This window comes from Pseudonaja textilis, chromosome Z (assembly GCF_049901715.1).
Source record: "Pseudonaja textilis isolate UNSWEBS1 chromosome Z, rPseTex1.2, whole genome shotgun sequence".
Classification (NCBI taxonomy): Eukaryota; Metazoa; Chordata; class Lepidosauria; order Squamata; family Elapidae; genus Pseudonaja; species Pseudonaja textilis.
This window is the reverse complement of record NC_142008.1, coordinates 126,024,997-126,042,416: the sequence shown is the minus strand read 5'-3', so window position 1 is coordinate 126,042,416 and position 17,420 is coordinate 126,024,997. Positions and strand designations below refer to the sequence as shown.

At 48.7% G+C, this 17,420-nt stretch overlaps 1 protein-coding gene across 1 annotated transcript in view; it reads right to left on the bottom strand.

The window, feature by feature from the left end:
• Positions 1–17,420, bottom strand: part of TNK1 (tyrosine kinase non receptor 1) — a 34,320-nt gene that overhangs the window by 14,411 nt on the left and 2,489 nt on the right. The window contains 5 exon segments of the mRNA XM_087916451.1: positions 704–972; positions 1,627–1,779; positions 3,079–3,273; positions 7,733–7,806; positions 10,328–10,517. Coding sequence (XP_087772577.1) covers positions 704–972; positions 1,627–1,779; positions 3,079–3,273; positions 7,733–7,806; positions 10,328–10,490 — 854 coding nt within the window. The 5' untranslated portion in view covers positions 10,491–10,517.

Genomic DNA, 17,420 nt, shown 5'->3' with positions numbered 1-17,420 from the left:
TTCCAGGGATGAAGCTCCCACAACTTCTGAATAACAGAATAATAACAGAGTCGGAAGGGTCCTTGGAGGTCATCTAGTCCAACCCCCCTTTTTCCCAAGCAGGTGACACTGCACATTTTTCTGGCAGATGTCAGTCTCAGTCTCTTCTTGAAAAGCTTCCAAGTATGAAGCTCCCATAACTTCTGAAGGCCACTTCTGTTTTTATTGAATATAGAATGCCAGAGTTGGAAGGCACCTTGGAGGTCATCTAGTCCAACACCCCCCTCCGCCCAAACGGGAGATCCTACAACCATTTCTGACAAATTCTGGGAGTTGAAGTCCACAAGCCTGAAAAGTTGCTTCGGGGAAGCCACCCTTAGCACAGCATGACATTATAAATCCGGATAAATAGAAAGCGGAAAATAAATTGGCAAGTCGAGATTCGCTCTTAAGCACAAACAAGCCATGATTTGCAAAGCGGGCCAGTCAAGAGGACATTCGGGGCGTTTCTCTGCTTCGGGGCATTTCTCTGCTTAGGAGACACCCCAAATATTTCACCCCTTCCCAGCTCAGATCTCCCCCTTAAATCCTGGTGTGGTACGTTCCGTCATTCAGGTCTCGACAGCTCACGGCAAGGCGCTAGTCCTCATGAGGGTTTAGCAGCTGCCCAAGGAGGGAAAGAGGCAGTTAAATCCTCCCCCCACCCCGCTTTGGGGAGCCTTACCAGGCAAAAGGGATGCGCCGGTGGGCGGACATGACGTAGCGGTCGCTCCTGCTGGACAGCGGGCGCATCAGGCCGAAATCGCCGATCTTGGCGTGGTCCTCGGACACCAGCAGGATGTTGCGGGTGGCCAGATCCCGGTGGACGAAGAGCTTGGACTCCAGGTAAGCCATGGCACCCGCCACTTGCATGGCATAGCTCCAGAGCTGGTGCAGAGGGAAGGGCTGCTGGAGACGGTCGTAGAGCGAGCCCAGCGTGGCCAACTCCGTCACCTGCCGAGAGGAAGAAGGTTGATCCCACAGGTCTCACGGATCTGTCGCCCCGTCTTCTGAACCCCCAAATAGCTCAGCGGAGGCTTGGAGTTCCCTGGGTCTTCAAACCCCACTCCCACCCCAAGGAAACGTTGGGAAGGAAACTAGAAAATTTAACAGAATATCAATTGGAAGGGACCGCAGAGGTCATCTAGCCCAACCCCCTGCTCAAATAGAGCACCCTTGAGGAAGAACAGAGTTGGAAGGGGGTCTTCGAGGTCATTTAGTCCAGTCCCCTGCTGAGAATATCAGAATAATAGGAGTTAGGAGGGGCTTTGGAGGTCATCTAGTCGAACCTCCTGCTCAAAATAACAGGAGTTATAAGGGACCTTGGTGGTCAGCTAGTCCAACCTCCTGCTGAGAATAACAATAACAGAGTTGGAAGGGACCTTGGTGGTCATCTAGTCCAACCCCCTTCTGAGAATAACAGAATAACAGAATTGGAAGGAGCCTTGGTGGTCATCTAGTTCAACCCGCTGCTCAGGAAGGAGACCCTTACAGAATAACCAAATCGGAAGGGACCCTGCAGGTCATCCAGCCCAACCCGCTTGCTCAAGCTGGAGACCCTACGCCATTCCACCCTCCAGAGTTGGAGCCCCTTACCCCACCCCTTACCATCTTGAGGGGCTGGGTGAGCACCACGCCATGGAGGCGGAGGAGATGGGGGTGATCCAGGTAGCACATGGCGTTGACCTCATTGAGGAAGTCAATCAGGGCCCCCGGGTCGGAGGAGACATCTGAACGCAACGTCTTCACGGCCACCGGGATCTAGGAGGAGGCAAAGGGAGGTTGGCTACCCGGCCAGGTGAGACATAACACTCTGGGATGCTACAGTTAGACAAAGGGATCACCTCTTGGTCTCCTTCGAATAGTGGATACTGGCTTTATATAGGGGGAAAGTTCTGGAAAGAGCAACGGGTGCGAAATACGATACAAGAACCTGGAATCAGGTGATTCTGGTGGGCTGAAAGATCTCAGTTGGTCGCCAATGGCTGATTGGGCTTTGCTTTTCTTTCAAAACCATCCATGGCTCAGGGCTGGGTCACCTGGTGGTGCCCTTTCCTTCTCCCCAATATTCCTGGCTATTCTGATCTGCAGAAGTCTTTTGGAAAATACAGGGAAGGACCTTTTTCCTGGGGGCGGGGGGGCTGGGATGCAGAATATGCTCCGTGACAAACCGCAGCATTCTCCCCCCCAGGCCACCCCAGGACACAGAGTCCTCGACTTACGACCGCAGTCGGAACGAGAACATCCATCACCAAGCCAGGCGGTTCTTAAGAGAGATTTACTCAAGTTTGACCACTTTCCTCCCTACGGCGGTTCAGCGAATCACTGAGGTCGTTAAGTGAGCCATGCGGTCGTTAAGCGAACACAGCACTCTCTCCCCACCCCCCACCCCCCACCCCAATTGACTTGCCAGCTGGGAAGGTGCACAAATGGCCGTCACACGACCCCCTAACCTAACCGTGGGGAAATGCAACGAGGGTCGTAAGTTTGAGGACCGGTTGTTGTTTTTTTGCCATTGTCACTTTGAACAGTCGTAAGTCGGGAGACTGCTTGGAATGGGAACGACGGCCAAAGACCGTCTCTTCGGTGAGTTCTCCAGTGGTCCTCCACTTAACGACCGCCATGGAGCCCCGCATTTCTGTCGCTACGAGAGACATTTTGCAAAGAGGCATTTCGCCCCTCTGTTACGACCTGTCCCCGGCGTTTAAGTGAATTGCTGCGACGGCCGTTCGTTCGGCGAATCCGGCGGCTTCCCACGTGGACTTCGCTCCTCCGAAGGTCGTAAAACGAGGATCATGTAACTCCGGGACGTCGCAGCAGTCCTAAGGAGGAGCTCGCGGCTACGCATCCAAATTTTGATAGAGGGGGTTGCTACGATGGCCGTTAAGTGTGAAAAACTGCCTTTTCCTTTAACTTTCAAAACCATCCATAGCTCAGCGCTGGATCACCTGGTGGTGCCCTTTCCCAATATTCCTGGCTATTCTGATCTGCTATTCTGACCTGGCGGGGGTGATGGCTGTGAACTGCGGCAAGTTGAGGACTGCCGGTGACGGCGCTTACCAAGGTGCCGCCGGGCGCATGCCACTCAGCCCGGTGCACCACCCCGAAGCATCCGTCGCCCAGGCGCTCGCTGACGCGAAGATCCCACTCGCTGATCAAGCATTTGAGGGAGGCGTCCGTCTCCAGCCGGGGAGGGACCGGAGGCTGGGCGTTGGGGGTCTCCTCATTTTCGGGGCTTCGCACCCCTGTGAACATCTGGCAAGGATGTGGAAAAAGAGAGAGAGAGAGAGAGAGAAAGAGCATCGGTGCCTGTCATTGTCTGATAGTGCTTGTTCTGACTGAAGCCTCGTTCAAATCAAAGAAACCCCAAGTATATTTATTTTATTTTTATTTATTTTATTTTGTCAAGCGATTATTAGATAACAGGTATAAGTATAAACACGGTTATGAATACATGGATACACGTAAGAAAAATAAAAAGAAAGAATAGGACAGGGACGGTGTAAGTATAAACATGGTTATGAATACATGGATACATATAAAAATAAAAAATAAAAGAAACAATAGGACAAGGACGGTATATGTATAAACATAGTTATGAATACATGGATACATATAAGAAAAATAAAAAGAAACGATAGGACAGGGATGGTATAAGTATTAACATAGTTATGAATACATGGATACATGTAAGAAAAATATAAAGAAACAATAGGACAGGGACAGTATAAGTATAAACATGGTTATGAAATGGTCATGAAATGGATATGAATAAGAAAAAAGAAAGAAACAATAGAAGGAGGGAATGGAGAATGAATGAATGAATGAATGAATTGTTTATTGGCCAAGTGTGTTTAAAGGAAAGAAGGAAGGGGGGAAAGGGAAGGGATGGAGAAAAGGAAGGAAGGAAAGAAGGAAGGAGGGAGGGAGGGAGGGAGGAAAGAGAGAGGGAAAGAAAGAAAGAGAAAGAAAGAAAGAAAGAAAAGAAAAGGCAACTTGACTTGGAACCGCTGACGTCTCACCAGGAGACCTTTAACCCCATCAGACTTCCACATTTGTCTCTCCTGGGTCCTCGGGAAGGACTGGGGAGGGGGAGAAAAAGCCCAAATCCAGTCTCAACATCTGGATGGTTTGGAAAACCACCTATAATAATAATAATGCAGCTTTTGAGCCACACCGGCCCATCTTAGGTGTTTGGGAGGGGACTCCATAGGCAGTCCAAAAAATGCCGCATCCAGCCTGAACATCTGGCTCAGCGTGCAATGACCCATAATAGTGAGAGGCCCCTTGGGGGCGAGTCCCAAACATCTGGGAACATCCCTTGAACGCCGTCGGCATTGACCAAATTCAGCATCGGTCAATTGCAAAAAGGCGGCTCGGGGTTGGAAGAGCCGACACCCTCCAGGGGGTCCTTCAACCCCACCGCCAAACGTCTTGTCTCTCCCAGATGTTTGGGAAAGACTCCAGGGGTGGGGGAAACAGGCCAGATCCAGTCTCAACATCTGGCTGGTTTTGCAACTGGCCATAATAACAGAGCTTCCCTCCCTTAACGTCATCAGACAGTCATTACCACTCGACGGACTCGCAACCGGCTGGCAAACGCTACTCAACGAGTAGTCCTTAATGGGTCCAAGTCTACCTGGAGGGAAGTAAGCAGTGGGGTGCCACAAGGTTCCCTCTTAGGCCCAGGACTCTTCCGTATCTTCCTTAAGGACTTAGATGAGGGAATAGAAGGGAAATTTACCAAATTTGCAGGTGATACTAAGCGGGCAGGAATAGCCAACACCCAAGAAGACAGGCTCAAGATCCAGAGGGATCTTGACAGACTAGAACACTGGGCCGTATCTAATAAAATTAAATTCAATGTAGAGAAAAGGAAAGTCCTACACTTAGGCAAGAAAAACCCACAAGTACACACATAGACTGGGTGAAATCAGGCTCAGTAGCAGGAACTGGGAGAGGGATCTTGGAGTCTTAGTGGACAACCAGCTAAAGAGGAGCCAGCCGTGTGCAGCCGCAGCCGCCAAAAAAGCTAATGCAATCCTAAATTGTATTAACAGAGGGATACAATCAAGATCAAGGGAGGGACTTATACCACTCTGTAAAGCCTTAGTAAGGCCACACCTGGAGTACTGCATCCAGGTTTAGTCATCACACTATAAAAAAGGATGTTGAGACTCTGGAAAGAGTGCAGAGAAGAGCAATCAGGAGGATGAGGGGACTGGAGGAAGAAACATGTGAAGAACAGTTGCAGGAACCGGGCCTGGCTAGTCTAGGGAAGAGAAGGACCAGGGGAGACAGGAGAACCGTCTTCCAATATTTGAGGGCATGGGGGTTGGACTAGATGACCTACAAGGTCCCTTCCAACTCTATTAATCTGACTTTAATCTGATTTTAAGGAACAAAAGGACCAGGGGAGGCAGGAGAGCAGCCTTCCAATAGTTGAGGGCAGGGCTTCCCCAGAGAGGAGGAAGGGGTCAAGCTATTCTCCAAGGCACCCAAAGGCCAGACAAGGAATCATGGATGGAAACTGAACAAAGACAGATTCAACCTGCAAATAAGGAGAAACTTTCTGACAGGGAGAACAACCAACCAATGGAACAGAAGTTGCCTTCAGAAGTTGTGGGAGCTGGATGCTTTCAAGAAGAGACTGGACTGCCCTCTGTCAGAAATGGTGTAGGGTCTCCTGCTTGGGCAGGGGGTTGGACTAGATGACCTTACAATGTACCTTCCCAACTCTGATGACCTGTTATCTGTTAGCCACATCTGCCTAGCTTAGGAGTTTGGGAAAGTGGGTAAACAGGCCAACTCCAGGTGGAACATCTGGCTGACTTTGCAACCCATTGCAATAACAGAGTTACCCTGTTTAACACCATCTGAACAGCCACATCTGCCTGACTTAGGGGGGTTTGGGAAGGACCAGAGAAGGGGAACCAAAATTAAAATAAAAACCCCAGTCTGAACATCTGGCTGGCTTGGAAAGCAACTTATAATAAATAAAAACACACCTTCCATTTCTGCAACGATACCTTTTATTTAACACATCAAAGAGCCACATCTGCCTGACTTAGGGGGTTTGGGAAGAATTGGAGAGGTGGATGAAAAGGCCGGTCTGGACATCTGGCTGGCTATTAAAAACAACCCAGCAACCAAAACAACAACAACCACAATAATCACGCACAAAATGTAATAAGCACATTCTACACTTCCTTCCCCAAACGCAGGCAGGAAAGGCATGTTTTCGTCGGCAACGGAGCCGAGCCGAGCCAGCTAGGCGTGTTTTAGTGCCCCGCAGGTGCAGCCAAAAAGACGATGGGCGGAAGGTCTTAAAGGCAAGGAAGGCCACACCGCGGTCGTGGGTGGCCGCCACCATGCGTGGTGGATGTGACACAGTCGTGAGGTCACAGCGCCAAATGACAGGGGACCGGGGGTGGCGGGGGCTTTGGCTCATTCGCCGTGGCAAATGGATGCCATGATGTGCATCGCTGGCACAACAGGGGTATAGGGGCGGGGGTTGTCTTCGGGCTGGCTGAGATTGGCTCTTTTCTTGCGGACGTCTCCTGACCCAAGTAGGGAACAGCATCATTGCTAGAAAGGAAGGGGTGTTGTGTTGTTTTGCATTTCTAGCACCGATGATGATGTTCCTCAGTTGGGTCATGAAACGTCGGCCAGAAAATAGCCAAGGTCAGAAAGCACCAAGGACCCCACAGTTTTCCTCTTCCTCCTCCTCCTCCTCTTCTTTCTCTTCCTCCTCCTCTTCCTCCTTCTCCTCCTGTCTCTCCTCCTCCTCTTCTTCCCTCCTCTTCCTCCTCCTCCTCTTCCTCCTCCTCCTCCTTCTCTTCTTCCTCCTCCCCTTCTTCCTCCTCCTCTTCCTCCTTCTCCTCCTGTCTCTCCTCCTCCTCTTCTTCCCTCCTCTTCCTCCTCCTCCTCTTTCTCCTCCTCCTCCTCCTCCTCTTCTTTCTCTTCTTCCTCCTCCCCTTCTTCCTCCTCCTTCTCTTCCTCCTCCTCCTCTTCTTTCTCTTCCTCCTCCTCTTCCTCCTTCTCCTCCTGCCTCTCCTCCTCCTCTTCTTCCCTCCTCTTCCTCCTCCTCTTCCTCTTCTTCTTCCTCCTCCTCCTCTTCTTCTCCCCTCCTCCTCTTCTTCTCCCCTCCTCCTCTTCTTTCTCCTCCTCCTCTTCTTCCTCCCTCCTCCTCCTCTTCTTCCTCCTCCTCCTCTTCCTCCTTCTCCTACCTCTCCTCTTCCTCTTCTCCTCCTCCTTTCTCCTCCTCCTCCTCTTCCTCTTCCTCCTCCTGCCTCTCCTCCTCCTCCCCTTCTTCCTCCTCCTATTCTTCCTCCTCCTCCTCTTCTTCCTCTCTCTGCCTCCTCTTCCTCCTCCTCTTCCCCACAACCCCCTCTTCCTTCTAGCACTGATGACGTTCCCTAGCTGGGTCACGAAACGTCTGCAAGGTAACCACCTGGCTCAGACAAACCACCCCAGGTCACCGCAGTTCAAAGCTACAAAGATTCTCTTCTATTTGGCAAGTTGTGGTGTCACTTCTACCCCCCACCAACGGCCCACTCCCAAATAAACCCACCCCTCTTTTCGCTTCTCCAAACCTGCCCCAGGGAACAGCCAGATCCCCACGGCTGCAGGAAATTCCTCTCGCGTAACATGCCCGCCCCCAAACCTGCCCCCCCCAGGCGTGTCCCTTTGAGGGGAGGGTCCCCGCACTCACCTTATAAACCCAGGACTTGGGGCGCTGACTTTGACCCCTCCGGCGTTTCAAGGCCTCTTCGAGCCGCCGCTGACCTGTAAGATAAAAGCTACCTCAGTCTGGGAAAATCAAATTCGAACCCAAACCATGGTGGCCGGCAAGACCCCTTTGCTTCCAAGGGCGACTTAAGGGGAGGGGGCTTCGCGATCCCTTGGAAATGATTCGCATGTAATATTCCTTTCTATAGGTCCGGGGTGGTCTCCAAGCTTGGCCCCTTTAAAACTTGTGGACTACAACTCCCAGAATTCCTCAGCCGGCCATTTTCCCCGCCCCCAACTTTGCTGAAGTCAAGATATAAATTACATTTACTGCATTCCCACCATCTATTATTAAGAAAATTACTCTATGGAAAAAAAAAATGTGCTAAAGTTGTCTATATTGACATGGCTTCTTGTCCTCCTATCCGCGCTGAATTCTGGGTAAATCTTTGCGGGCTGAGGAACTCTGGGAATTGAAAGCCCATAGATAACAGATAATCAGAGTTGGAAGGGATCCTGTAGGTCATCTAGTCCAACCCCCGCCCAACCCTCTATTTCTGACGAATGGCAGTCCAGCCTTTTCTTGCAAGCCTCCGGGGATGAAGCTCCCACAACTTCCGAAGGCAACTTCTGTTCCACTGAATATAGAATAACAGAGTCGGAAGGGACCTTGGAGGTCATCTAGTCCAACCCCCCTCCTCCCAAGCAGGGAGACCCTACACCATTTGTGACGGAGGGCAGTCCAGTCTCTTCTTGAAAGCCTCCAGGGATGAAGCTCCCACAATTTTTGAGTAACAGAATAATAACAGAGTTGGAAGGGAGGTCATCTAGTCCAACCTCCTGCCCAAGAAGAAGACCCGACTCTGACAAATGGCCGTCCAATCTCTTCTTGAAAGCCTCAAGTGGTGTCTTCAACGTTGCCAAATGAAGGGGGCGGGGACCCCTATTTTTGTCCCCTTGATAACAGTTCTTGCAAAAGGGAAGGCCTTTATATTCAATTTAAATAGACACACATCCATTTTGAACCTCCTGTAGCATCCTGTATTATATGATACCAGGCGCCGTCCCCAGCTTTTTCTCTCGGGTGCCCATGAGGACTAGGAACTTTGGAAGTCTTGTGAGAGATGGCGTCTAGGAGCAGACTCCTCCGTTGCAGGGATCCTTGGCTTGAGCGACTGTTCAGAGTTAACAATGGCCCTGAAAAAAGGTGGCCTCATGGACCGCTTTTCCACACTTGAAAAATTCGGACAACTGACTCATACTTACGACGATTCCGGGGAGTCATACAATTCCCCTTTTGCGACCGTCTGCCAACCCAGGGGGACGCCGGATTCGCTTCACTACCCGGCGATGGGCTGAACCGCGGCGGTGACTCGCTTAACAACAGCGGCCAGAAAGGTTGTAAAATGGGCCCAAAAGTTTCCCTTAACCTCTGCCTCGCTTAGCAACAGTCATCAGACGAGGACTCCCAATATATTTATTTATTTTCAACAGGATTTTGAGGTCCGGTTTCATCCTCCTTTTGCACCGCGCGCTCTCCCTGTCTGTTCTCCCTTCACGTCAAGGGTGGGGATTCAGCCGGTTTGGATCGGTTCGCATGAACTGGTTGTTCTAGCAATCCGTTGGCCCCGTCCACCCGCCGCTTCCCTAGTCCAGTGATGGTGAACCTTTGTGTTGTGGTGTGCCGAAAGAGCGCGTGTGCTGGCAGCCCACATGCAATGCGGCCTGCACCCCCTTGCACATGCGCGCACAATACTTTTGCATGTGTGCACCTCTCAGCTGATTTTCAGCCCATATGAGGCTCAAAGAGAGCCTCTGCACCCTCGGGAGGCCGAAAAACGGGCCTTCCGGAAATACCGGAAGTGCCCATTTTCAGCCTCCGGAGTCCGGGAGGCCATTTTTGCCCTCCCGGAGGCTCCTCGAGAAGCCTCTGCACCCTCAGGAGGCCGAAAAACGGGCCTTCTGGAAGTACCAGAAGTGCCTGTTTTCAGCCTCCGGAGGGCCTCTGGAGCCCGGGGGAGGCCATTTTCGTCCTCCCGGAGGCTGGAGGGAAGCCTCTGCAGCCTCGAGAGGCTGAAAAATGGGCCTGTTTCGCCACTTCCGGTATTTCCAGAAGGCCTGTTTTTCGGCCTCCCGAGGCTGCGGGAGGGTGAAAATGGCCTCCAACGGGCCAAAAATCAGCTGAGAGGCACGCGCATGAGCAGTGCTGGTAACTTTGGCTGGGGCGCGCGTGCTCACGTGCCGTAGGTTCGCCTAGTCTGTCCTATATTTCCGTGTTTTGAAGCCCAGCTGATTCACACGGCGCGATGGTTGTGCCACTGCTGTTTTACTCACTGAGGCTGCAGTCGAAGGTGAATTTCAAAGCTGAAAATGGCCGTTTTTTAAAAAACAAAGCGCAAATTGCGGGCTTGATGAGCCGATCGTTACACTGGTTGATTCCCGACCTCCACCCCCCACCCGCCTTCACCTCATGAGGACTATAAACTTGGGAAGTCTTCGCGAGAGGCGTCCACGCGGAGCAGAGTTGCCCCGTGCTCCTGCACAATTCTCCCCTGTTCCCGCCTTCCCTGCACCTCACCTGGGCGCCCCAGGCCGATGCGGTCCAGGTCGACGGGCTTGACGTAGTCGAAATGGCTCGGGCGGGTGACGTGAAGCTCGTCTCGGATCCTGAGGTAAAACTGCTCCAGTTGGATTTCGCTCAGCAGCTGCAGAAGCCATTCGGTCCCGTCGTCTGGCGCCATCGGGGGACGGGGGCTGGGGAGGGGGTGCTACGGGGATACAGGAACAGACAAACCTCAGATTGGACTGAAAGCACAAGCCACGTCTGTGGGAGGGACACGGGCAACTGCCCAAAAATCAGTCGAGGATTTGTTGCCCAGGTCAGATTTTATGGGTTGACAGAAAGATTTTTAAACAATTCTTCTCCTGCTTAGGCATGCAGCTTGGCTCGCTGGCTAAAATCTTTCTTTCTTTTTTTTTTTAAGTAGATCTGTGGTCTGACCAGAGATTGCACAAATGAAAATGGTGGTGATGATTTTCTCTATTGTTTTGCAAATACACTGAGTGTTTCTGCACCAGAGACAAATTCCTGGTGTGGCTAACCACGCTTGACTAAATAAAGTATTGTGTTCCGCTCTGTTCTGTTTTCAATATTCTATTCTATTCTATTCTATCCTATCCTATTCTTTCTATTAATTCTATTCTATTAATTTTATTCTATTTTCTGTTCTGTTCTCTGCATTCTATTCTATTAATTCCATTTTATTGATTTTATTCTTTCCTATTCTATTCTCTGTATTCTATTCTATTAATTCTATTTTATTAATTTTATTCCATTTTCTATTCTATTCTCTTTTCTATTCTATTCTATATTCTATCCTTTTCCTTTTTCTGTTCTATTCTATTTTCTATTCTGTTAATCCTATTCTATTTTCCATTTCTCTTCTCTTCTACTGTATTCCATTCCATTCCATACTTTTACTCTTTTCTATTCTCTTTTCTACTCTATTCTATTCTATTCTATTCTATTAATTCTATTCTATTAATTTTATTCTATTTTCTGTTCTCTGTATTCTATTCTATTCTATTAATTCCATTTTATTGATTTTATTCTTTCCTATTCTATTCTCTGTATTCTATCCTATTAATTCTATTTTATTAATTTTATTCCATTTTCTATTCTATTCTCTTTTCTATTCTATTCTATATTCTGTCCTTTTCCTTTTTCTGTTCTATTCTATTTTCTATTCTGTTAATCCTATTCTATTTTCCATTTCTCTTCTCTTCTATTGTATTCCATTCCATTCCATACTTTTACTCTTTTCTATTCTCTTTTCTACTCTATTCTATTCTATTCTATTCTATTAATTCTATTCTATTAATTTTATTCTATTTTCTGTTCTCTGTATTCTATTCTATTCTATTAATTCCATTTTATTGATTTTATTCTTTCCTATTCTATTCTCTGTATTCTATCCTATTAATTCTATTTTATTAATTTTATTCCATTTTCTATTCTATTCTCTTTTCTATTCTATTCTATATTCTATCCTTTTCCTGTTCTATTCTATTTTCTATTCTGTTAATTCTATTCTATTTTCCATTTCTCTTCTATTGTATTCCATTCCATTCTTTTCTATTCTCTTTTCTATTCTATTCCATTCCATTCTTTTCTATTCTCTTTTCTATTCTATTCTATTCTATTCTATTCTTTCTTCACTCCATTATTCTATTCTATTCTATTCTATTCTATTCTATTCTATTCTATTCTATTCTATTCTATTCTATTCTATTCTATTCTACAGTATATCCTATCCCATCCTCTATATTTTATATTCTATATTCTGTATTCCATTCCATTCCATTCTATTCTATATCCTATATTGTATTTTATTTCTATGTTGTGTTTTGTATTCCATATTCAGTATTCCATTCCATTCTATATTTATATTCTATATTCTATAATATGGTATAATGTGGCTTTTTTTTAACAGGCACCGTGTGGGTCTCCAACTTGTCTCTTTTGGACCCTGTTCCCTTCTCGCCTTACCAGGCCTTCTGACTCTATCCGGCCCCCACCCCTAATTCCCCTGCGTGGGAGCCCCCTCAGTAAAGTTTCCCCAGCTCAATGCAAACATGGGGCAGGCTCGTACCGCACACTGACACACTTCCCCAGAGCCCCACCCACCCAAAAGGGGAATGTCTTCCTCCTGATGGCCCTGGCAGCTGTCTCATCACCCCTCTTTCCCCCCTCAGCACCCCCTCCCACCCCACCCACCCACCCCGGCAGGGAAAGGGAGGCATTAGCTGACGGTTAAGGGGGCTTTTTCCACAGGAGCCCCTGCAGGTTTGCAAACGAAAAGGAATTTAATCCCCCTGCTAACGTTTTTTAAATCGTGCCTACCGTCCCTGTCCTATTGTTTCTTCTTTATTTTTCTTATAAGTATCTATCTCGTGTATTCAAAACTATGTTTATTCTTATACCTGTATCTTGTAAGCGATTGACAAATCAAATAAATACTAAATACTAAAAAAAAGAAAACAGGGGATGATTTGGCTCTTCAGGAGGCATAAAACACCCCAGAAACCGTCTGGATGCTTTTTTATTTATTTCCTGTAATTTGCATCACAGAATCGGACTTTGAAGTCACTTAAGGACATCTAGTCAACCCCCCCGCCATGCCAGTTCATGCAAGACCCGCTAAGGATTGGAGACCTCAACTCCCAAAATTGGAGCTACAGATATTCTCTTCCAGCAGTCCTCCCAGACTTTCCCAGCCAGTGGGATTTAAGAGGGGTGGGCTTCGACTCCCAGAATCACCCAGTCAGCCTTGTTTTAAGATGGCTGGACTCCCAGAATCCCCCAGTCAGCCTTGTTTTAAGATGGCTGGACTCCCAGAATCCCCAGTCAGCCATGTTTTAAGAGGGCTGGACTCCCAGAATCCCCCAGTCAGCCATGTTTTAAGATGGCTGGACTCCCAGAATCCCCCAGTCAGCCATGTTTTAAGAGGGCTGGACTCCCAGAATCCCCCAGTCAGCCATGTTTTAAGAGGGCTGGACTCCCAGAATCCCCCAGTCAGCCTTGTTGTAAGATGGCTGGACTCCCAGAATCCCCCAGTCAGCCATGTATTAAGATGGCTGGACTCCCAGAATCCCCCAGTCAGCCATGTTTTAAGAGGGCTGGACTCCCAGAATCCCCCAGTCAGCCACGTTTTAAGATGGCTGGACTCACAGAATCCCCCAGTCAGCCATGTTTTAAGATGGCTGGACTCCCAGAATCCCCCAGTCAGCCATGTTTTAAGAGGGCTGGACTCCCAGAATCCCCAGTCAGCCATGTTTTAAGATGGCTGGACTCACAGAATCCCCAGTCAGCCATGTTTTAAGATGGCTGGACTCCCAGAACACCCCAGTCAGCCATGTTTTAAGAGGGCTGGACTCCCAGAATCCCCAGTCAGCCATGTTTTAAGAGGGCTGGACTCCCAGAATCCCCAGTCAGCCATGTTTTAAGAGGGCTGGACTCCCAGAATCCCCCAGTCAGCCACGTTTAAGATGGCTGGACTCACAGAATCCCCAGTCAGCCATGTTTTAAGATGGCTGGACTCCCAGAATCCCCAGTCATCCTTGTTTTAAGATGGCTGGACTCCCAGAATCCCCAGTCAGCCATGTATTAAGATGGCTGGACTCCCAGAATCCCCCAGTCAGCCATGTATTAAGATGGCTGGACTCCCAGAATCCGCCAGTCAGCCATGATTTAAGAGGGCTGGACTCCCAGAATCCCTCAGTCAGCCATGTTTTAAGAGGGCTGGACTCCCAGAATCCCCAGTCAGCCCATGTTTTAAGAGGGCTGGACTCCCAGAATCCCCAGTCAGCCTTGTTTTAAGATGGCTGGACTCCCAGAATCCCCCAGTCAGCCATGTATTAAGATGGCTGGACTCCCAGAATCCCCCAGTCAGCCACGTTTTAAGAGGGCTGGACTCCCAGAATCCCCAGTCAGCCATGTTTTAAGATGGCTGGACTCCCAGAATCCCCCAGTCAGCCTTGTTTTAAGATGGCTGGACTCCCAGAATCCCCAGTCAGCCATGTTTTAAGATGGCTGGACTCCCAGAATCCCCAGTCAGCCATGTTTTAAGAGGGCTGGACTCCCAGAACCCCCAGTCAGCCTTGTTTTAAGATGGCTGGACTCCCAGAACCCCCAGTCAGCCTTGTTTTAAGATGGCTGGACTCCCAGAACCCCCAGTCAGCCATGTTTTAAGATGGCTGGACTCCCAGAACCCCCAGTCAGCCATGTTTTAAGAGGGCTGGACTCCCAGAACCCCCAGACAGCCTTGTTTTAAGATGGCTGGACTCCCAGAACCACCCAGTCAGCCTTGTTTTAAGATGGCTGGACTCCCAGAACCCCCCAGTCAGCCATGTTTTAAGATGGCTGGACTCCCAGAACCCCCAGTCAGCCATGTTTTAAGAGGGCTGGACTCCCAGAACCCCCCAGACAGCCTTGTTTTAAGATGGCTGGACTCCCAGAACCCCCAGTCAGCCTTGTTTTAAGATGGCTGGACTCCCAGAACCCCCCAGTCAGCCATGTTTTAAGATGGCTGGACTCCCAGAACCCCCAGTCAGCCTTGTTTTAAGATGGCTGGACTCCCAGAACCCCCAGTCAGCCATGTTTTAAGAGGGCTGGACTCCCAGAACCCCCAGTCAGCCATGTTTTAAGAGGGCTGGACTCCCAGAACCCCCAGTCAGCCATGTTTTAAGATGGCTGGACTCCCAGAACCCCCAGTCAGCCATGTTTTAAGAGGGCTGGACTCCCAGAACCCCCAGTCAGCCATGTTTTAAGAGGGCTGGACTCCCTTCCATCCACAAATATCTCTTCCGTTTTTCCCTTTTACAAAAAAACATCCCCAGTATGGTTTCGTCAACTAAATCCTTCTTTCTCTTTTGACTCATTTCATTTCATTTATTTATTTATCGCAATGAAGGACCCCGCCCGCCCGGCGTCTCCCTCCCAGAAATGTTGCATGCACACACACACACACACACACACACACACACACACACACACACACACACACAGGGACACACAGAGACACACACAAACACACACAGACATGCAAAAAGCAATAAAACCCACAAAAACAAAGCGTGAAATATACAAAATGGAGGCTGGGAGCATTAAAATTTGACACGAAAAGCCAATTTAGGCCGCCACGAAGGGTCGGAAAAAAAAATATCACAAGAAACTGGAGCGGGCCGTCCTCGACTTTACGGCCATCCATTTTAGCGACTGCCCCAGAGAAAGCGACTTCCAGTTACAACCATCCTTATCCATTTCCCTAAAGTCACGTGATCAAAATTCGGACGCGGGGCCTAACCCGACTCGTATTTATGACGGGTCACCGCGTTCCCAGGGGAGTGTCACGTGATCCATTTTTGTGACAAGCCACATTCGCTTAACGACCATGTGACTCACTTAAACAGGGATTCACTGAATAACTGCCTGATTCACTTAAAGACCGTGTAACTAACTTGAACTGCAGCGATTTGTTTAAGAAGCCTGGCCCAAAAATGGGCGTAAAATTGGACACAATTCACTTAATAACCATGTGAACAACGAAAATCAGGTCTCCATTTTGGTCGTAAAATGAGGACTACCTGCAGCTCCTTTTCTGCCTAGGACTATTATGTGTCAGACCACAATTTTGGCTGGCTGCAGTTTCCTGATTTTTGGCTGTGCAAAAATACAAGGAGTCCTCAACTTACAATGGTTCGTTTAGTGACCCAAGTGACAATGGCCGCTGAAAAAAAGAAACCCAGAACTGTTTTTCACACTTACGACCGTTGTAGCATCCATTTTGTTACCTTCTGACGAGCAAAGCCAATGGGGAAGACAGAGTCATTTAATGTCACTCGCTTCACTGCGGCAGTGTTTCACTTAACAACAGTGGCAAAAAAGGTTGTAAAGCAAGGCTTTAAAAAATTTTCACTTAACAACTGCCTACTTACTTAGCAAAAGAAATGTGGGCCTCGCTTGTGGTCGTAACTCGAGGACTATCAATACTGAGTAAGTAACTCTCTCTTGTCCAATACCAGGCAATCTTTTGAATAAGCATCATTTTTTAATTTGAATGACGGAAGGATTAATTGAATTAAACTGTGGAACTGCTTGCTACTAGAAGTTGTACGGGCTCCATCCTTGGAGGTTTTCAAGAAAAAATAAAACCCAGACTGGACAACCATTCTCCTGCCTCGAGGGAGAAGGTTGGACACTACAGCTAGTCCTTGACATACGACCATAACTGACTCCAAAGCTTCCGTTGCTAAACAAGACAGCTGTTAAATGTGAATTCGGGCCCCCTTTACAACGCCGTTCACTGAATCGCTGCAGTGGTTAAGTTACAGCGTTATGAAGCAAATCTAGTTTCCCCTTTGACTTCGCTCATCCGACGGTCGCAAAAAGGGGGTCACGCAACTATTTGACGGCCATAGATACGAGACGGAGGCCACGCGATCCCCGAGATGCTGCAATAATTGTTAAGTGTGAGAAAGCAAGGTCCCCAGTCCCTTTTTTTTTTCCAGTGCCGTTGTGAACTTTGAAGGGTCAGTAAACGAACCATCATAAGTTAACAGATAACAGATCATCGGAGTTGGAAGGGACCTTGGAGGTCATCTAGTCCAACCCCCCACCCCCACCCACCCAAGCGGGTGACCCTACACTATTTCTGACAGAGGGCAGTCCAGTCTCTCCTTGAAAGCCTCCAGGGATGATGAAGCTTCCACAACCTCTATCAACAATGAGAATCCATCCTTAACAGATTAACAGAGTCTGAAGGGACCTTGGAGGTCATTTAGTCCAACCCCTCCCTGCCCAGGCAGGAGACCCTACACCATTTCTGACAAACGGCGATCCAGTCTCTTCTTGAAAGCCTCCAGGGATGAAGCTCCCACAATTTCTGAATAACAGAATCTTAAGAGAGCTGGAAGGGACCCTGGAGGTCATCTAGCCCAACGCCCCACGCCCAAGCAGGAGACCCTACACCATTTCTGACAAACGGCGGTCCAGTCTCTTCTTGAAAGTCTCATGTCAAGACCCCCCAGGCCCGTTCCAGCCGTTAGGACCCTCTGCTGGGTTTTTCAGGCGGGGGAGATCTTGGGCAGGAGAGCTTCAAAAGGGATCTCTG